Source organism: Gigantopelta aegis, chromosome 10 (genome assembly GCF_016097555.1).
Source record: "Gigantopelta aegis isolate Gae_Host chromosome 10, Gae_host_genome, whole genome shotgun sequence".
NCBI lineage: Eukaryota > Metazoa > Mollusca > Gastropoda > Neomphalida > Peltospiridae > Gigantopelta > Gigantopelta aegis.
Window position 1 is genome coordinate 9040003 of NC_054708.1, and position 23547 is coordinate 9063549.

Sequence of the window (23547 nt, forward strand, 5' to 3'; positions counted from 1 at the left end):
AATAGAAATAGTAGTAGTAGTAATAGAGATAGTAGTAGTAGTAGTAATAGTAGTAGTCGCAGTAATAGTAGTAGTAGTAGTAGTATTAATAGTAGTGGTGGTAGTGGTAGTAGTAGTAGTAGTAGTAGTAGTAGTGGTAGTGGTGTTGGCAGAAGTAGTAGTAGTAGTAGTAGTAGTAGTAATAGTGGTAGTGGTGTTGGTAGTAGTAGTAGTAGTAGTAGTAGTAGTAGTAGTAGTAGTGGTAGTGGTGTTAGTAGTAGTAGTAGTAGTAGTAGTAGTAGTAGTAGTAGTAGTAGTAGTAGTAGTAGTAGTGGTAGTGGTGTTGGTAGTAGTAGTAGTAGTAGTAGTAGTAGTAGTTGCTGTTGTTGTTGTTGTAATCAGTAGCAACAGTAGTAGTAGAAGAAGAAGAACAAGTTGAAGTAGCTCTAATAGTAGTAGTAGAAGTAGTAGTAGTAGTAGTAGTAGTAGTAGTAGTAGTAGTAGTAGTAGTAGTAGTAGTCATAGTCATAGTAGTAGTAGTCGCAGCAGCAGCAGTGGTGGTGATGATGGTGGTGCTAGTAGTAGTAGTAGCAGAAGAACAAGTTGAAGTAGCTCTAATAGTAGTAGAAGTAGTATTAGTTGTAGTACAGTACTAATTGCTGTTGTTGTAGTAGTTGTAGCAGTAGCAGTAATAGTATGTTGTTATTGTTATTGCGGTTGTAGAAAATATCCAATATCATTAATATCTTCAATATCATTGTTGTAGAAAATATCAAATCTCATTGATATCGCAACCGGTGATGTCTGACATTTCCCTTGAGAGAGAGAGAGAGAGAGAGAGAGAGAGAGAGAGAGAGAGAGAGAGAGAGAGAGAGAGAGAGAGAGAGAGAGAGAGAGAGAGAGAGAGAGAGAGAGCATATTAAACATATATTATAGACTTGGGGGTCAGATATTACATGTATACAGCGAGGAGCATTGTTAATATTCAATGGGATGTAAAAATCTGTGGCAATTGCACTTTACACATGCGACGCCGATTCCGTTAATAATTGTAGTAACAGTTTTCACGTTTCCTCTAAGTCGGTCAGGCGCGCAATTATTAGTCATATTTGTGTTCACGTCTGCTGGCAGCGGCCATTTTCTCGGTTAGCTTCCAAACAGGCGTCAATCCTTTGATAAAATTCCAGTATGCACGATAATTCATTAAATATTTAGAGCAAGCTTGGATCAGGTGTTTTTTCACTACTCCAATTAACGTGATCAGTTACAGATTGTACCAAGGGAAACTATTGCTGTCTATGTACCGAGTTTGGTGAGCAACGAACTAGAGTCGATACATTAAAGGTGCATGTTCTAATAAAATATTTATTTCTGGTTGAAGCTTATGTAGTTTATTAGCGATGCTTGAATGATCTATTAAAATCGAAAATTGATCGGTTGGGCTGTACCTATGTGATGATAGATTACAAAAGAAAAATATTTAAAAAAGTTTTAATAGATCGTCGCAAAAAATGTTTACTGTAATTGTTTCTATATTTCAAACAGTGGAATTCAGTGGAAGATGTTTGGGTTTGGGTTTATTTTATGTGTATGTAAAGAAAACTAATGGTGAACAGGTGTTAAAGGTAGAATTAACGATTAGTGAGGTATATTCCTAGGTCTATTCGTATACATGTATTTCTAACCGACTGAATAATCGAAAAATTATCGACTGGTGCAAACCGATTATACCCGATAATCGCTGATGAAATTACAACCGATTCCCAGCCCTGCAGATTCCTGTTTACAATGTACATCCGGTACGTTTTTGAAGAAGGAAGGAAGGAAATGTTTTATTTAACGACGCACTCAATACATTTTATTTCCAGTTATATGGCGTCAGACATATGGTTAAGGACTACACAGATATTGAAGGAGGAAACCCGCTGTCGCCACTTCATGGGTTACTTATTTCGATTGGCATCAAGGGATCTTTTATATGCACCATCCCATAGACAGAATAGCACATACCACGGTCTTTGATGTACCAGTCGTGGTGCACTGGTTGGAGCGAGAAATAGCCCAATGGGCCCACCGACGGGGATCGATCCCAAACCAACCGCGCATCAAGCGAGCGCTTTACCACTGGGCTACGTCTCGCCCCCGTTTTTGAAAGTCCCACGTCTACAAAAGGTCAGGACGTCAATGTATATACTCGATAAAACACAAGATAACACATACCACAACCTTTCTTATAGCTATAGGAACAAAAAAACAAAGACGTCTCTGTCTGTACACTAAATTGTGTTTTTCGTCATAACCATACATACCTCCAAAGATAAATTTTTGTTTTATTTAACGACACCACTTGAGCACATTGATTTATTAATCATCTGATATTGGATGTCAAACATTTGGTAATTTTGGCATAGTCTCAAAGAGGAAACCCGCTACATTTTCTTCTAATAGTAGCAAGGGATATTTTATATGCACCATTCAACAGACAGGATTGTACATACCACGACGTTTGATAAGCCGATTGTGGTGCACTGGCTGGAACGAGAAATAGCCCAATGGGCCACCGACAGGAATCGATCCTAGACCGACAACGCATCAGGCGAGCGCTTTACCACTGGGTTACGTCTCGCCCCCTATACATACCCCCCCCCCCCCCCCCCGAATGTGAGCAGATAGACAGGATGACGATATTAATACGACCAGACCACCCCTAGTGACCAGCTTTAATGATGGTATCATATACAGTCAACATTCATTCATACAAACTCAAAGCACGTTTGATTTGCGAACAGACATTTGTAAGAAATGGTTTGTTAAGACTGGCAGTGCTGACTAAGCAGAACGTCTCGCTGAGTTGTTGGAGTCAGGAATTATTAATAGTCATAAACCTAGACCTCATTACTGCGTCCATGGCGCTATGCCTTTATTGCCATCTACATAAGGGAATGACGTTCGATCAGGGAGAAATATGTTTTATCAATAGTCCTTACTAAATGATTGGCATACACACGTGTGTTGTTAGCAGGTGATTTACCGTTGTTTTGATTAGTGATAGGTGATGCGACAGTTGATTACAGTTATTTTAATATCTAACAATTGATTAACACTGAAAAATTATATTAATATGTAACAAATGATCAGCAGTGATGTGTATATGCAACAAGCGATTGACAATAATATAAACAGGTTGTGAGTTATTTGATATGAACTCAGCAAATCTATCACAGAATATAATCAATATTCTTTAAGTTTGAGTATGACATTTCCATAAGTTTGTACAAACTTTGGGCTGACTTGACAAAAACATCATTATATTGTATGTGAGCAACCCCGAGAGAGAGAGAGAGAGAGAGAGAGAGAGAGAGAGAGAGAGAGAGAGAGAGAGAGAGAGACAGACAGAGAGACAGAGAGAGACAGACAGACAGACAGACAGAGAGACAGACAGACAGAGACAGACAGAGAGAGAAAAACAGACAGAAACAGACTGAGACAGAGACAGATAGTCTGTCTGTGTTTACGTTTGAAGAATATATATCTTCAAGAGGTAAAAGTAAATTATTATAAACATTTTATAAACAGACGTTACATATCAAAGATCGCTTGATGCGCGGTCGGTTTGGGACCAGTCACCGTCGGTGGGCCCATTGGGCTATTTCTTGTTCCAGCCAGTGCGCCACGACTGATATATATCCTGGGTCGTGGTGTGTGCTATCGTGTCTGTGGCATGGTGCATATAAAAGATCCCTTGCTATTAATGGGAAAATGTAATTTCTCTAAGACTAAGAATTACCAAATGTTTGACATCCAATAGCCGATGATTAATAAATCAATGTGCTCTAGTGGTGTCGTTAAACAAAACAAACTTTAACTCTAAATTATGTGACTATGTCTATGGTTTGTTCAGTCAATTGCAAAAACAAACTGAATGTCATCCATTAAATAATTGAGTGGGTTTGTCTGTGTTTCTGTCAGTACTTCCACTAATGTGTAAAGTGGTCACAGGTAACGCAATGTGATAACTCCTGATTTGATTTGTTTTCTATGTTCCGCAGAGGGTGTGCAACCCTTAACTAGATTTGTATCCTCTGTTCAACAGAGGGTGAGCCGTTTCAGGATGTATTTTGGGATCAGTGTGAGTGTCATCTTGACATCTGACTCACTAGCCATTAATATACTGGCTGAAAGAAATAAGGGACCACATGCCATTTGAGACCACATTTAATTCACTACTATAGTGACGACGGGTGCGCTAAGATTAACAACTAATGGCTTATAAGACGAGAATCGAGTTGTAAGAGCGCCAAGACTAGCGACTCGACAGTCGTACAAGTTGTGACAGCAGAAAGTTGGCCAACTTTGTGCTGGCAGTTGGTAGTCTGAATCTAGCATTAGACTGAATGTCAGAACTGTGGCAATGAATGTCAGTAACACAGTTAACTTCCTAATACTATGGACGAGGGTCCTGTTTGCAGTCGATTTTTGCTGGTACTATATTTATGTGTTCCCTTATTTTTTCCCATCAGTATAGATCTAGTCTTACGTTTAGAAATACCCAACTATTCATCCATTCATCCATTCATCTATCCATTATTCGTCCTTTCGTCCACACCATTCATTCATCCGTCCATCCATTCATCAAACCGTTCGTTCGTTCATCTATTCATTCAAGCACGAATACATTTATCTATAAAACCATCCATTCATCTAACCATGCACCAACATATCTATCCATCCATTCCAGAGATACTTTATATCAGAATAAACCAAAAATCATGTTTTAAGTTATATTAAAGCCGCACACCCTAGTTCCATCCAGCGAAAATAAATTATAATTTGGTTAATCTACAAACCTGCAAGACACTTAGATCACATTTTTATCAAATGGAGTGAAAAAGCAGGTTTTATATCGATAAATACCATGGGAATCCCCATGTCCCAATTGCTTGAAATAATTTTGAAAGTTAGTATTCTGATGTCACCGGTAGATGTCGCTCGAAGCACAACAATGCCTACGTCACGACAAATTTCACAGACTTGGGGTGCGTTCCTTTCACCTCTCCTCGACATGTTCCAACTGTTCTGTCCTGGTTGTATCCCCTCTCCAGATATCGTAAGACTTAGCAAAATTATTGGTTTTAAGGGCTTGTAACGTTTTGTATTGAGACACTTACTTGTCTGAACTTTATTGTTACTGAAAATGTTCACGAACTGTGAAGAAAAATCTCACAAATGAACAATAAGCAAACGACAACAAATCGGATGTTGATTGCGCGAACCGTGCACGAGAAAACAAACCGAAACAAAATGATAACGGTCACGTGGTATACCAACGTCTGTGACGTTTATACAGGAAGATTCCCTCTAAAAATAGATTGGACCTCGCTTGCTTAACGTTTTTTTCTCGAGTGCGCGCGGCTTTTTAAGAAATACAAAAAATGCATGTCGTGGTTTTACCAACATCAGGATTACCAGGATTACCAAAAAGCACTTCAGGTGAATGGACATGTGTATTCTAAATAATAAAATGTAAGTAAAGTGCAATTTTATTTGTGAAAAAAAATGGGTTTAACAGCGAAAAACAACTAGCCGTAAATAGGGCGTGTCCCTTTAATGCAAAATGCGTAAACAAATATAACAACTGAAGATATAACTCAGTGACATCTCAAATGTCACTATAGCTGTTAAGTTCCGAGTTTTACACAAAACAGAACTGCAACCTTTTTGACGTTGTGTTTGCCAGCTGGGCACCAACAGATTGATTGATTGATTTCAACTTATTTTCGTGCTTATATCCAATTAAGGTTCAAGCACGCTGTCCTGGGCACACACCTCAGCTATCTGGGCTGCCTGTCCAGGACAGTGGGTTAGTTGTTAGTTTGTTAGTAGTTAGTGAGAGAGAAGAGGGTGTAGTGGCCTTACACCTACCCATTGAGCCCTTAAGAACTCGCTCTGGGTTGGAGCCGGTACCGGGCTGCGAACCCTGTACCTACCAGCCTGTAGTCCGATGGCTTAACCACTGCGCCGCCGAGGCCGATGCACCAACAGACACATAAGTATCGCACAAGAGGTGTTGTTCCATCGCGCAACTTGTAAATCAAATTAACGAATTTGTGGGGGATACATTAGAGAAACAAGACACTGGCCATCTTCTTACTTCATTTCCCTAACAAAGTGCAAATTGGTTTACCGGTTAGTTACAAATCAAAGTACTGAAGATCAACGCACGTGGTAGTGGAGTAGTGTTATCCGCTAACAATAACTGAACATATTTTGCTAACGCTAAACAAACATAATTGATACAATTAGTTTTCTGTTAACAGCAATACGTTATGTCAGTGAACAAAACAAATTTAGAATATTGAAACCCGAATTAAAGCAGTATTAAACCAGTATGGTGATTTAAAATGGATGAAGCTTTGCATAGCCTGGCAGCTCGTCTATAATTAACTTTATATGAAATTGAAAACAATAATAAAACGAAAAACAAAAACCAAAAAAAAGAACCAAATATTTATGAATATAAACTCATTTAAAATCTGGTTGCAGAAAGACACATTTAAAACTACATAGTATTTATATGGATGAATGGATGGATGGATGGATGAATATATAGATTGATGGATGGATTAACAGATGGATTTGTGGATGAATGAACAGACGGGCGGACGAGTTTATGGGCTGACGGACGGAGGGACGGAAGAATGCATGGACAGTCGGATGGACTGGCAGATGTATGGATGGACAGACGAACGGACATATGGATGAAGTTAATGGACAGAGACGAATGTCTATCGAAAACTGGCCTCTTGCAACTCTAGGAAGCAGTTCGGATTGTGGCAGTCGTAATCTAATGTAAGCCAAGGGTCTCTGGACAATTTCTTGTTAGGAAAGCCACATCGTCTGAGACAATTTCTTGTTAGTATAACGATCCGCCTGATTACTAGTCGGGACGAGTAACCGCGACTTTAATTAAATTCAACCGCATGACGCTCAAATGAGCCCCGCTGCATTGCCAACATATTTCACATATAAACTTAACATTTAAAGTCCAATCGATCACGCTTTGCATAAATTCAGTAGTAAAGTACATATATATATATATATATATATATATATATATATATATATATATATATATATATATATATATATATATATATATAATATATATATATATTAGAATCTAGTATACTGCATATCAAATGAAACGCAAGTCAGGGTCATGATGAGTTTGTACGTGCAATTAGAATAGGTTTGTTTGATTTTAAAAAAACACCTAAATTTTGAAAATTGTAAACGGTATTTCAACATGAATTCTGAATACCACTATAACTCTGTGTTAATCTCTTGCTAAACAACACAGTTTAATGTTACAGATCAACTTTATATGTGTGCTTCTTTTGCTGTTCAGTATACTTAACCTTGCGTAAAACCTCACAGTGCGATACGTTAATAATACCGGCCTCGGGGATGGTGTGGTTAAGCCATCGGACATAAGGCTGGTAGGTACTGGGTTCGTAGCCCAGTACCGGCTTCCACCCAGAGCGAGTTTAATGACTCAATTGGTAGGTGTCCACTGCACCGACTTCTCTCTCACTAACCACTAATAACTAACCACTAACCACTGTCCTGGAAAGACAGTCCAAATAGCTTAGGTGTGTGCCCAGGACAGGGTGCTTGAACCGTAACTGGATATAACAACGAAAGGAAAATAAAGTTAAACGCATTTTTCAACTGCAATTGCTTGCACATTTAACATTTAATTTATACGTCATGAAACCATTAATTTTGGCAGTGTTGGTTTCATTGGGCACTGACATTTAAGCCATGACAGTTAATCAGCCAATCGGGTGCCTCTTTATCAATATCCCATTTTTGCTAGGTGTGACAACGTGTACGTAAAACTACTTGTCAATATGTTTTACATAACATTATAAGCCTAAATTTGAGACTCAAAATACTCACGCTTTGCATAGATCCTGAAGTTGGCGCCGCTACTATTGTATTCATTTGAGCAATATTTCCGGTAATGTCCGGAAGCTGCAAGGAAACATGGTACACATGTATATAATGATTTAAAAAGGTCTTCATATATGATTAGTTTCCCCTATTATAATGTGCTTATCAAATACCACTTCCTCTCTCTCTCTCTCTCTCTCTCTCTCTCTCTCTCTCTCCTTGCTCTTTCTCTCTCTCTCTCTCTCTCTCTCTCTCTCTCTCTCTCTCTCTCTCTCTCTCTCTCTCTCTCTCTCTCTCAAATTTAAATGAATCTCTCTCTCTCTCTCTCTCTCTCTCTCTCTCTCTCTCTCTCTCTCTCTCTCTCTCTCTCTCTCTCTCTCTCTCTCCCTCCCCCTCTCTCTCTCTCTCTCTCTTTCTCTCCCCAAGTATCGAAATAACCACGTCACACATAAGAAAATATATAATATTATTTAATGTGATCTACGAGAATCACAACTCAACCAACCATGAACCCAACGAAAACATTTGACATATATTTCCTATTGATTTCATATAAAACAGACCTTATCGAAATCAGTCTGGTAGAATATATCATTGACCACGATAGGCTGGCACCCGGCACATGTTCCGTCGCAGCCGATGCAAGACCAGTCGTTGTAGGTGGCGGTCAGCGCGAAGTGAAGGTCGGTGATGTTGGTTTTCATGAGCGTCCCCAGTCCGGCCTTGATGTCCGAGACCTTCGTGTCCACCGACTTGAGCAGGGTCAACACCTTCTGGGTGCCTGGTGGGCAAGAAAAATAAACAGTTGTAGATACAGAGGGAACAGTAGTGCAGAATCTTCGAATTCTCCAATTAGACAAAAAGGGCACTTTAGAATGAATGGGGTTTTTTTTATTGTTGTTGTTGTTGTTTTATTTTGTTTACGTCTGTGTTTTTGTTTATTTGTTTGTTGTTGTTTTTAATTTAAAAAAAACTTTTATTTTTATATATTTTTAAAGGGGGGGGGGGGGTGAGGAGGACTACCTCCTACCACTACCCAGCTACGTATTGCCATATAATTGTTGATTCCAAGACAAGAATTGCCTCCAACCCAGCTACGTATTGCCATAAAATTGTTGATTCCAAGACAAGAATAGCCTCCAACCCAGCTAGATATTGCCATAGAACTGTTGATTCCAAGACAAGAATAGCCTCCAACCCAGCTAGATATTGCCATAGAACTGTTGATTCCAAGACAAGAATAGCCTCCAACCCAGCTAGATATTGCTATATAATTGTTGATTCCAAGACAAGAATAGCCTCCAACCCAGCTAGATATTGCCATAGAATTGTTGATTCCAAGACAAGAATAGCCTCCAACCCAGCTAGATATTGCTATATAATTGTTGATTCCAAGACAAGAATAGCCTCCAACCCAGCTAGATATTGCCATAGAACTGTTGATTCCAAGACAAGAATAGCCTCCAACCCAGCTAGATATTGCCATAGAACTGTTGATTCCAAGACAAGAATAGCCTCCAACCCAGCTAGATATTGCTATATAATTGTTGATTCCAAGACAAGAATAGCCTCCAAGCCAGCTAGATATTGCCATAGAATTGTTGATTCCAAGACAAGAATAGCCTCCAACCCAGCTAGATATTGCCATAGAATTGCTGATTCCAAGACAAGAATAGCCTCCAACCCAGCTAGATATTGTCATAAAATTGTTGATTCCAAGACAAGAATAGCCTCCAACTAAGCTAGATATTGCTATATAATTGTTGATTCCAAGACAAGAATAGCCTCCAACCCAGCTAGATATTGCCATAGAATTGTTGATTCCAAGACAAGAATATCCTCCAACCCAGCTAGATATTGGCGTAAAACTGTTGATTCCAAGACAAGAATAGCTGGAGCAAAATCTCAAATTCTGCAAAAATTATAGAGATATTCGGGCAAAATGTGCTAACCTGAGACCTTTTTACCATGTATTTCCATCATTCTACCCTCAAAATTAGTTGTAATCCATGTAAAAATTCGCAGTGATTCATTTGCAACCCTATATAGCTGTTTTTAGTAATGCTAATATGAATAAATGTTGTCACCCAAATTCGGGTATTTTTACGTTTAAAATAATTCAGACAAAAACCAGCCTGCCGCCCTACAAAAATGGGAGCACGTACGCCTATGGTGACAGCGTTTTACAATTTTTATATTTTTAAGTTAATTTTGAAAAGAACTTATGCTGGTGCGATTAATTTGTAATGATTTATCCGAAATGCATATAAAAAAATCACCTTTAAGACATTTTGAAAAATAAGTAATTTGACATCAAGGGCATTTCCCGTCCAATTTGGAAAAGAAAATACACTCCTAGCATGTGTGTTCTTCACATGGAAATGAACTAATTAAATCGAACTTTTAAAATCACCATCCTCACATGGCCAGGCGCATTGATCGCCATATTGGAAAAATCTATTTTTAACACAGTAATTTCCACTCACTGAAATAGCACGAGTACAATTTACAGAGCCGCATTCAGCCGGATTCTAAAAATAGATCTCACTTAGATATTGTCCATGTTTTGCGGTATACTCGTCGTAAAGGCTGATAGGGGACTGGGTTCGCATCCTGGTACAGGTTTCAGCCCAGATCGACGTTTTTCGGCCCAACTAAACGGAGAGTTGACGACTATACTGACATCTCTCTCAATGATCATTAAGGGTGTATACTACCAAATCAAATCCCATAGACGACAATAGTAACATATGTGGCTAAAACTCCTACCTGCAACGTATCAACCGACACAAACGCCACGGATATAAATACTACCACCCCTTACACTTAAAGTGAATCAGAAAAAAATGGGGGTCAAGCTGCTCGTTTCTGAGATAACGGGTAGCGTCTATGACTACCCTAGTTTCGCACAAAATTCTAGTACTTTTTTTTTACAGGTACCCCATACATGTTTCAAGCACAAGGCTACTTGACACATTGGTACTAGTTGAAATAAAATTGCAATTTTTTTTTACCCAGATGAAACTATTATTTTTTACAGCCAACACACTCACATTTATAACCAATCACAGGACTTGTGGTGTTCACTTCTCTTTCAAAAGTTGGGTGCACCTCGCACTTTGACCCAGCCGGAAGTTATTTGGTTTAGTACTACCTATACTGATAACATACATTTTTCAAAAAGTGTCCAGTTATGTGTCTTTGTGACAACCAGGATCTGGTGTATTCTGACATAAACTGACAACCTCACTGAAACTGTTGTTTCTACAGTGCAACCTAATATAATGTACACCTCAAAAAGCATATATATTGCATATAGTTTTGTACAAATGCAATATGTCATATTAAACAACAAAATGTTTTAAAATAAAACTCCTGAAGATATTTACTTTCAGTTGGGTGTGTGTACTCAGGTATATATGTAGAGACAACAAAGATAGTCAGAGTACCTCTACCCCTTAAAGAATTCCATTAAAACCATGCACTTGATTGACCCCTAGATTATGAAGACATTAACAGCCACATCAAAGAAATATCAGTATTAAAATATATACACTGTCTGAGGAAGGAAACACAAACATGACTGTACCTGTATGAAGTAATGACTTAATGTCCTGAACATTAGTGTTGGGAGGAAATCCTGTATGCTGGGTGTGGGTGTCTTCAAGTTACCAGGTGTGCGAATTTCAAATCCATCGGCCATGCTGATTTTCATAATGAACCATCAAAACTATTGGCAGCCACCAATATTCCTGACTATATTTTATTTATAGCCTACTGTAGTTGGAGGTTTTAATAGTTGTGATATCTGGAATAATCATGCAGCTTTAACACATTTATTTTTGATTAATTACTGAAAAAAACTATTTTTAAATGACAAAATTACCCGAACATCTATTTGCTTGCATTATTTTCTAATCTGGATGAATACAATATGTACATTAGATGTATTCCTACAATCTGTAATCCAGCATTTTATTTAGCTAGTAACATTAGGTAATACAGCTTTAACAATAAAATAAATTATCAACTTAATCCAAGGCAGATAATCAGATCTGAAAAAAATTGGTTCTGAATCTAGTATAAACTCAAAATGCTTTTCATGAGAGCTAACTAAGTGATTATTAAAAAAAAAAATTATCTGGAGATCTAAGTATATGTTTAACAACCTTATTGTTATGTACAAATAAGAACAGAAGGCACAATAGTGACAACAATTTAATTATGTTTTTTGGTAAAGTTTTTCTAAAAATTTTACTTTAAATTTTGCATAAAACTACAAATTTGTCTAAAATATAACTTAGCACCTATAAATATGTCAAAATGACAATAAAAATCAACTTCTTTACAAATTTGAGTTTTCAGAATTTCATACATAAAAAATTAACAATGTTAATGGAAACTAAAGACATTAACCCACTATTGGCACATGCTATTTTTAATATAAAAATAAATTGCTATTAAAATCTTAGTTCAGGTTGCTTATATATAATACCATATTTAAGAGCAGTTGTATATGGCAAGTCAAATACCATGTAAAAAGAAATTATTGAAATCTTTACAGTATGAATTATAGGCCAAAACCAACTTTTCTTCAGTGCTAAACTTTGATTCAAACTCCATTCAGAGCCATGTACAGAGATTATTGTCAAGGTCAAGGTCATTGTGAACTTGCATGATCGAGTGATGGCTAATTTATCAACCAGTATAGTTTAATTAAATAAAATGACAAAATCATAATATTTTTTATTATGCACTGAATATGTGCTATAGGGTGTATACTACCAAATCAAATCCCATAGACGACAATAGTAACATATGTGGCTAAAACTCCTACCTGCAACGTATCAACCGACACAAACGCCACGGATATAAATACTACCACCCCTTACACTTAAAGTGAATCAGAAAAAAATGGGGGTCAAGCTGCTCGTTTCTGAGATAACGGGTAGCGTCTATGACTACCCTAGTTTCGCACAAAATTCTAGTACTTTTTTTTTACAGGTACCCCATACATGTTTCAAGCACAAGGCTACTTGACACATTGGTACTAGATGAAATAAAATTGCAATTTTTTTTTACCCAGATGAAACTATTATTTTTTACAGCCAACACACTCACATTTATAACCAATCACAGGACTTGTGGTGTTCACTTCTCTATCAAAAGTTCGGTGCACCTCGCACTTTGACCCAGCCGGAAGTTATTTGGTTTAGTACTACCTTAAGCCATTTTCCGGATAGACAGCCCAGACAGCTGAGGTGTGTGATCCCAGGACAGCCAGGCGCCTGTGAAGGAAATTGTGCGGGGGAGGGGGTGTCAAGACTATAGCAAGAGAAGGTTTTGTTGTGGGGTTGTTGTTTTTTTGTGGGTTTTTTCAGGGGGGCGGGGGGGTGTTGATCGAGTCTTGCTCCCCGGGAAAAAAGAAGAAAATTCGCTTGGAGCAGGAAGTGATTTCGGCCCCGAACGCTCCCACCCATACACCCCACCCCCACCTCCTTGCACACGCACCTGATATAATTGGATATAAACACAGAAATAAATTGAAATAAAAGAATGCACTCATTGTAACATTTCCCCGTCGGTGGCCCCATTGCGCTATTTCTCGTTCCGGCCAGTGCACCACGACTGGTATATCAAAGGCCGTGGTATGTACTACCCTGTCTGTGGGATGGTGCATATAAAAGATCCCTTGCTGCTAATCGAAAAGAGTAGCCCATGAAGTGGCGACAGCGGGTTTTCTCTCTCAATATCTGTGTGGTCCTTAAGTATATGTCTAACGCCATATAACCGTAAATAAAATGAGTTGAGTGCGTCGTTAAATAAAACATTTCTTTCTTTCATTGTGTCACAGGGATTCTATAATACCCGTAACTGAATAAAACACGATTGTCCAAATATCTCTCCTAACTGTATATCTATTAGATCTCTCTGTAACAGGCAGTATATACCCGCTTTGGCTCGTCTCTAGGTATGATCAGATATACGATCTTATATAAAGTATATATTATTATAGCACGTTTAGTTCACTAGAAAACACAACAAAAACACAATACACTTTGGAATCTGTATTAACCTACGCTGACAAATGTACTGCCGCAGTAGTTAATTAATAACAACAATAATAACAACCCAGAACTGATCACTTAATTAGTTAATCTCTAGGTGTCTAGTTTACACAATATGCTAATCACTTCACCGTGACACAACACCCACACGTGTAATAATTGAGAAACGCTTCCAGGGGAACTTAATTAATAAAGGAATTACAGCTCTATTCCTAACTGGTTAATTTTTAATTAACCCTAACTACTCATTCAATAACCTTGTAATACAGAATTAATACTGGTACCTATCACAATAAAGACAATAACCTACAGTTTACCTAGGTCTGCTAGGATGACTGGCTAAGCTTTATATTACCAAATACTCGTATAAATATAGAACAGTAAGACTACGATTTACTTCGTCAGATGACCGAAGACACTGTCTAAAGAATATTGGTATAATATAGTATTAAAATATTTAAAGTCACATTAATCACATCAAGGTTATACACAGAGCAGAAAATATATATTTACCAAAGTCCCGTCTGAACTAATATAGATCGTTCAGTGGACGACGTCCGTGATCCCCTGGAGCCTTCCTCTTTTTGGTTCTCTCATATATCTCTAAACCCTATCTATTTTTTATAAAAAATCAGAATATCGCCTGGGGGTACACGGCGGTCCTCCCCCTATCATCTGATATTCTACCTCTCCCAGTGTCGGTATATTTCTCTCTGATCGTCAGTCTGGCTGTCGCCAATCCGCGAGCAATCCCCTGGCCATAAACAGCACTACCGGAGATATTACGTAACTACTAGCCACATGGCCTCCATACCTGCTCTGGATGTGTATTAGAAAAGCTCGATGACCGTCGCGCAAAAGTATTACGTAACAAGTTGCCCACCTGGCTAAGTGCAATTTGGAACTGCACACGGCCTTCTAAAACAATTAATATCGCCACAGGCGAAAAGATAATTAAGAGCATGTACGACACATTGCAACATTTATTATCCATATATCAAGATGGGGAGGCATTTAGCTCAGTCGGTTGAGTAATCGCTTGAGGTGCTTGCGTCGCAGGACCGAACAACCTCGGTGGATCCATTCAACTGATTGGCTTTTTCTCGGTCCAACCAGTGTACCACAATTAGTCAAACGCCGTGGTAAGTGCTTTCCTGTCTGGGAAAGTGCAAATAAAAGATGCCTTGTTGCATTAGGAAAAATGTAGCGGGTTTCCTCTGATGAAAACGAGTCAGAATTACCAAATGTTTGACATCTAATAGCCGATGATTAATAAATCAATGTGCCCTAGTGGTATCGTTAAACAAAATAAACTTTATATATCAAGATTGTCGATGTAAAGCTGTAAGTTGGTCTCGTTTTGTTAGAGGTGGACCCAGACCATAATTATTTACGCTATATGTTTCTATATAGCATTAGTGGGTTATATTAATATCAGTAGGCCCATGGTGTTTTTTAAGCACCTTTACCTGCCTGGGTCTACATACAGTGAAAAGGACAACTCATGTTGTCCAGCTCAAACACACCCACTAAACCTGGTCATAGTACACCGATTTTACTCAAAAAATACTACATTTGTATGGGCTGGAATTATCACAAAAAGGTCTTCATTGTTAACAAGTTACACAGGTTTACAAACTACATGCTGTCCTCTGTCAACTTCAGTCAAATAGTTGCCACTTCAAAGTTGTCTGCCATGAAACAATCGCAGTCAAACAGAAGACTACTTGCGCGGATATATTTTCGGACTTGGTCAACGTAATGGGACGATAATTGTGATTTGAGGTCAGGTAGGGCTGCTCCAAATCAGAGAGTTCCGGATCAAAGTTCGAGAGGCGCCATCGAATATTTACGGAATAAAAGCAGTTGCCGTTCTGACTGGTAGTAATATGTGACATTGATTATTTGTGCAAATACTATTATCCAATGACAATATCAAAATTAATACATGGGGTTTTTTCAGTTGTTATGTAGCATACACTAGACGATAAAAGCAAGGTTACCCCTCAAAAAAAAACAAAAAAACACACAAAACAAACAAACAACAACAACAACAAAAAGGCACTGCGACATTCCGCAAAAATGAGGGTTGCTAATTTAAATAATCATTAAATTTGTTTAAATGACAGGTGACACCCACCCACCCCCCACTAATTATTACTACTAATAATAATAATCATCATCATTATTATCATCATCATCATCAACAACATCATGATTTCAATCTAAAATGGATAAAGAAAATAATCCTTATAAAATAAAGAGTAAGAAAAAAAAAAGATATATTATTATTATGTTTTTAAAAAAAAGACTAAGAAAACCCCCTAATTTTTAGGTGTTCAGTACCCTCATTACTTATAATCAAGAAGGTCAAGTTAGCCATTTGTCCAACTTTAATGAGGACACAGATATTTGATCACCATCAATTTGTGTTGCGGTAGAAGCCCAGAGCGATGTTGCACATATAAATACGGTGGATGAAATATTCGTGTGTGATTCATAGAGCCGTAGATGGTGTCCGTGTCCATCACAGCCCTGTCTGAACCCATTTAATAACTCATAGTGCAGTTGTGTGAAGGGAAAGGTACCATGCATTGAAAACCAGCCCCAATCGATATTACACGGTATGGTAGCATCTGTATGCATCCCGTTACTTCTCACCTCGGGCGATGTAAATAGCTTACAACATTATCACTGGGAAACCAGAAATCATCATTTGTCTCTCTGTGCCTCTTTATATATATATATAAAGAGGCACAGAAAGACATGTGGTGCTGGGAAACCAAAAATCATCATTTGTCGTTGCTTGTGATATCTGTCTGTTAATCACTCATTCTTAATACCTCTGTATCTATCTATCCGAGTCTGTTTTTTGTCTCTCTTGCACTCTCTCTCTCTCTCTCTCTCTCTCTCTCTCTCTCTCTCTCTCTCTCTCTCTCTCTCTCTCTCTCTCTCTCTGTGTGTATCTGTCTGTTAATCACACATTCTTAATACTTCTGTATATATCTATCTGAGTCTGTTTTTTGTCTCTCTTGCACTCTCTCTCTCTCTCTCTCTCTCTCTCTCTCTCTCTCTCTCTCTCTCTCTCTCTCTCTCTCTCTCTCTCTCTATGTCCGTCCGTCCGGTCGCATGTCTATCTATTTATCTGTCTGTCTGTCTTTATCTCCGACTCTCTCTCTCTCTCTCTCTCTCTCTCTCTCTCTCTCTCTCTCTCTCTCTCTCTCTCTCTCTCTCTCTCTCTCTCTCTCTCTCTCTGCGTGTATGTGTGTTCCTTTTAATTTGACATGAGTTGTCGTATACAGTGTTGGTACTGTATTACTCAGTATGTTTAAAAATATTGATGTACTATCCTTGTATCATACAATTGTCTCAGACTCGCACTACATGCATTGGCGCATTCAGCTCAGTTCTATTTCTTGACAGCCAATCAAACCCGACCCAATTCCTCCATCCACTTCGCAAGGGAAAAAAAGAAGAAATTAATTGCGACCATGTTACGTCTCGGGCTCTACTTCCACACCAGTGAAATGTTTTTGCACACCAATGAACCCACACGCCGTCTTAAAACCCATTCAAACTACCCGATGACGTTATTTTTAGAAACAATGGCGCCCAAGAAACGCGCTACGTTACAACGTGTTGTTAATCGCCCCACTCCAGTGTGCGTTTTTGGTCATTCTTCAAAGGTGCTTAGAACAATCGATGGTTTTTAAATAGAAATGTCAATGGCGGCATATCCCCAAGATAGCACGAGGGCTGTGTTCAGGCCATGTGCTCCGAACGACTTCTTTATAGCGGGACCTAAATAATTCACAAGCCGTCGTCGTGCGGGGAGAGTCTCCCGACTTGCAATTACTTTCCTCATGCAACGATCCCATCGACCTTGCACATAAAAAGAATGGGCTGAAACTGAGATATTCATCTACAATAATCACATTTAGCAAACGAATCATTAAGCCGCACCGTAAATACCACAATAAGAGGCCGCCTTGAAAATTCGCCGGAGTAATAATAAACACTGCTATATTTGACAGTTGTGTGAAGCGAGGTTATGATAATATCTTCATCGCGGTGATTGCTTCCCGGACAGTGCTGTCTAAACGAGGGTATTGAAAATACGAATGAAAATTTCGCTCTTGGCAAGTTGTAGTGTGCACATACAAACATATTAACAGAAAAATAAATAAAAGAAACAACATACTGTAAACGTATTGCTTCTATTCCAATCTTAGCCACCAGGGGCTATCCAGAATTTTGTAAACAGAGGGGGGAAGGGCACATAATTCTAAAAAGGGCAATTTTAGTTTGTCAAAGCCAAGGGAGCCGACCTTCCAAAGTGAGCGAAATATATAAAGGGGTTCAAGAGCTGCATGCTTCCTGGAAATGGTTTAAAATAAAGATATCCACAGACGTGTTTTCAGGCCAGTTTAGTGTTTGTATACTGTATATATATTAAAAAACAGTGGCGTAGGGGACGGGGGGGGGGGGGGGGGGGGGGGGGGGGGGGGGGGGGTGTCACTTTAAATAAAATCTGTATTAAATTTTTAAAATCTTGGGATCTTTTATATGCAGCATCCCATATTGCATCTATGTTTCTAGAAGCCGAAACTACGAAATATAGATATATATATTAGGATCTAAAAAATGAACTAGAAACAACTAGAAACTAACTGAATATACAGACACTGATAATATAAAAAAAAGAAAAAGATAATGTATCTAACTTTTAATTTTAGTTGTTGAAAAAGCCCTGTTAGTCAGAATTTTGTTACAATGAGAGCATACTCAGATCAGTGGTTAAGTCTGAAAAGGTTGCCTAGTTTTATGCAATTAACCGAAATATTCATCAAGTTTATTAATAAAATATTATTTTCGAAGTAAACTTTATTCCCAATGAAATGTAAAACGATAACATCGCCAAATGCCAGTACAGACGAACCAGCAACCGCAAACCACATGTGTAGGAAGACCACCTTAATTATAGATAGGTTCTTGGTGTGGCATTTATGGAAAACTTGTTTCTCTTTTATTCTTATGTTGTACAGCATAGCTAGCATTCTATAAATAGACAGTAAACACTTATCCTCAGAATTATCAGCTAAATGAATAATCAATGAAATTATACTGTGTGTCACAATGATTAATATATGCGTGTTAGTCTACTGTTGAATATTATAGCCATGCTTAGAATTCTTATAGCCGGTGTTAATTAGTACAGTACTTCTCTTTTCACCACATCATGCGTCGCTGAAAACTGTCTTTGTGTTTTGACGTCCATGTGTTTCATTTTACAAATTGTCTAATTATAATGTAAAACATTTGTTTATAGTTGTTTATTGTCTTTTGTTGCCGAGTTTCCTTTCATTTAGATTATTATCTCTGCAAGTTATAATCAATCTTATGTATTATTAAAGTTAAAGTTTGTTTTCTAACACGACGCCACTAAAACGCATTGATTTGTTAGTCATCGGCTATTGGATGATATAGATTTGATAATTCTGACATATAGTCTTAGAGGAAACATTATATTTTTCAGTTAGCAGCAAGGGATCTTTTATATGCGCTTTCTTACAGACAAAACATAATAATAATAACAACAACAACAACAACAATAACAATAATAATAATAATAATAATAATAATAATAATAAAATAATAATAATATAATAATAATAAATTCTTTATTTAGTGAGGGTAACACTTAGTAAAAGCTAATCTTCCCTGGGGTCCTCAGGTACAAAGAATACAGAATTACAATACATACATTTATGAACAAATAGACAATGCATGTATGGCAATATAGACTGATATACCAGCTATGGGGCACCGGTTTGGATGGGGAAACACCCATATTGTGATTTGGTCCACGGAAGGTTTTGATCCTACGACACAAGCACTTCACTCGAGTGCTCTCCGTCTGAGCCAGATCTCGCTTATTAATTATTACTACTACATTCATTGCAATCATTCCGATAGAACCAGGTCAGAAAACCAAGAATCGGGGCATTGCAATATAGGGTCTTCGTCGGCTAATGGAGCCGGCATATACATAACACAGTGGTAAAGCGCTCGCTTGGTGTGCAGTCAGTTTACAATCGATCCCCGTCGGTTGGCCCATTGGGCTATTTCTCGTTCCAGCCAGTGCACCACGACTGGTATATCAAAGGCCGTGTTGTGTGCTATGCTGTCTGTGGGATGATGCACATATAAGATCCCTTACTACTAATGGAAAAATGTAGCGGGTTTCCTTTCTAGGACTATAATTATGTCAGAATAACCAAATTGTGGACAGCCAATAGCCGTTTATGAATAAATCAATGAGCTCTAGTGGTGTCGTTAAACAAAACAAACCTTAATTTGTTTTTCAGTAAACCACGAATCGGGGCATTTGAGTACAGGGTCTTCATCGGCTAATGGGATGTATCGTCTTTAGGGGAGATCTATCCTTTTGCTCCCCCACTAGGTACTACCCTGACAGACCTGACAACAGGTTAAAATAATTGCCGTGTTCTTCAAGGTCTCAAAGATATCACCCACTGCGTGCCATTGATCCGGTAGCCTGGCGTTCTGCAGTCAGTGACTCATTCATTTTCATGGTATTAAAAAAACAAAACAATAAAACCTGTCAACGAAAACCAATATATGGATTGCGTGGAATTATGTCACAGAAGAATATTTGTAGCAATCGCGAAGCATCGTGTCCAACGGATATTGGCCAACAATGGAGCGCACACACGATTGATTTGGACGAGTCATTTCGTCTAATCGAAGAACATAGTTACAGAAAATCCATCGCCACATCACTGGTAGATTTCTAATATGATTCAATTCCCTTTGGAATCAGGAGAAAGGGACTCGGGACACATAGTTCAGTGAACGTTGGCGCCACAAAGCAACAGCTCTTCAGGTATCAAGATGTTAGAGAAACTGCCAAATGTCTGAAATGAGGAGACTTCACCGGCATTCAATGTGGTGACAGTCAACCTTTTAATGTGTCCGCCGCACGATGTACAAAAAGGTCGTACAATCGATTTTCCCTTTGAAGCCCAGTTGACTTTAGTACCTTGTCTTTCTGTGCTCGTCGTAATATGTCAAAGGGTCGTGGTTTGCAGTTTACAGAAGCTGGTTTGATTCCTTGATCCCAAAATGTCTTGGGATATTCGTCCACTAGAAATGAAGCCCTAGGTTTTATGATGCCTACATTAAGCATACATGAAGTACGTGTTAAAACCCAGCACTGTAACAGGGCCCCGTTCCACAAAGCGATCTTAGCATTAAGATCTCCTTAAGTGCATCACTACTTTATGCACTCAAGATGCTCTTTTTCTTTTCTTTTTTTCATTTTTTTTCTTCTTTTTAAAAAAAAAGATTTATTGCCCCCAGAACATAGGCAGTGAAAGGTTGCATAGTACCAAAGAAGAGAGTACCGTGTCAAAGTTCGACGTGCACCGTCAAATATTTACGGAGTAAAAGCAGCTGTGGGTGTGATTGGTAGTAATATGTGACATTGATTATTTGTGCAAATACTATTATCCATTGACAATAAATAAATACACTTTTATTTGTCATACAGTTGTTATGTAGTATATACCAGAGGTTGAAACTAATGCGGGGTACCCCCAAAAATGGAACTGCAATTTTCAGCAAAAATGACGGTTGCTATTAAAAACATAAATTAAATCTCTTAAATGATACGTGACCCCCCATTTTCTTGCAGCTAGATTAGATGTGAGGTGCCACACTTTCTATTGCTGTACTTCCTGGGTGTGTTGAAACGCTGCTTATATCAGTTTTATTAGTAAAACGTTAACATTATCGGCAATAGGAATTGATTTGGTCTAATGGAACCTATAGCATATATTCACTATATTATCATTATTTTATATTGTGTGCCATTTACTGTTATTTGACAGTCATAATTGCTTAATTAGGTTACACTCAGGCATGGAAGTTCATAATGACCTTGACCTTGGCATTAATTTACTGTGCACTGCTGAGAATAGAGTTTGAAAAAAAGTCTGTGCTGACCAATTGGAGATTTTGGCCCATATTTTTTACTTAAAATATTTTAAAGCTTATTTATCCAAGGTGGTGGACATGTCATATAACACTAATCTTATTTAGGATAATAAGTCTAGGCAAGATGAAATAAGCTATTAGTAATAATTTATTTTTCGTTAAAAAATAATGTTAGCTGATATTAGGTTAAGCTTTTAGATCTCCATTAACAATGTGTATTTGAATGCAATTGGCTCTGGAATGACTATATTTAAATAACCTGATTCCTGCTGTAATTTTAACATACTTTTTAGGTTGGTGAATTATGTTTTTGGCAAATATGGGAGTTTTTACAATTGTTTTTGTGAGTTTGGCAAAAACATTAAAATCTACAGAAGTGGGTTCTGTGTAGCCATTTTGCATTCTCTTCTTTATTTGTACACAAATATAAGCTTGGTAATGATAGCTTTAGGTCAGTTCATTAAATCTTGTCCATATATTCAGTGAGTTTTCTATAGTAAAGGTATTTGAAGTATATACCAAGTACAAGAGCAATTTTGACACATTTGTTAATCTACCTAGGAGTGTGTTAGTATTATCTTCCACTATTATCACACTTGTAAAGCTATATTTTCCAATATTACTATGGTAATGATGTGTTACATTACAGATTGTAGTAATGCATACGATATAAATATCATATTCAGTTTAAAACAGAAAATAATTAAAGAAAAATGACTTTCGCACTCTTTTGATGGATTGAATGTGCTTTTTTTATGACAAATAAAAAATAAAGATGTAAAACCCTAATGATAACTCTAGATATGATACATTGTCTGTAAGCACCAATCACTGGAGATTATTAATAAAAATATCAACAGATATATTGGTAGCTGTCAGTGGATTTAATAATGCATATATAAAAACCAACTAGCTGATGGGTTTTGAAAATATTGCATTCAGTGACTTGACATCCAAGCATACTCCATATCTTGGGTTGTTTACCCCACCATGATGTGTACCACATTAATTTACTACTATTTGTGGATGCAGTGGTGTTCATTTCAGATACCAACATGTAATATGCTTTTTTTCTAGTGAAGTTCTTATCCTATGCCCATTAAAGTCTTTCAAACACAGGGTCACTGCAATAAATGAGTTTTAAGGTAATTATTTATGGAAATGAGAGACTCTGACTATGCATGCACACACTACATATACAACTAAGCATACACAACCAACCCATAGTATGTATCTCAAGAGTAGTATTTTTATTTATTATTTGTTTTAAATATGATATATTGCATTTGTATACAACTTTGCATAACACTGATGCTTCCTGAGGTGTACATTAAATCAGGTTGCACTGTAGGAACAACACTTTCAAGTATGTTGTCACATCATATCAGAACACAGAAGATCCTGATAGTCATGAAAACACCCAATTGGACACTTTTTGAAAAATATATTTTTTTGATATAGGTTGCATAGTACCAAAGAGAGAGTACCGTGTCAAAGTTCGACGTGCAACGTCAAATATTTACGG

At 37.7% G+C, this 23547-nt stretch overlaps 1 protein-coding gene across 2 annotated transcripts in view; it reads right to left on the reverse strand.

The window, feature by feature from the left end:
• LOC121382990 overlaps positions 1-23547 on the reverse strand; it is a 125789-nt gene that overhangs the window by 22002 nt on the left and 80240 nt on the right. For both annotated transcript variants that reach the window (XM_041512710.1, XM_041512709.1), the window contains exons 8-9: positions 8499-8716; positions 7942-8016 (exon numbers count right to left, since the gene is read on the reverse strand). In XM_041512710.1, coding sequence (XP_041368644.1) covers positions 7942-8016; positions 8499-8716 — 293 coding nt within the window. The remainder of the gene's footprint in view (positions 1-7941; positions 8017-8498; positions 8717-23547) is intronic.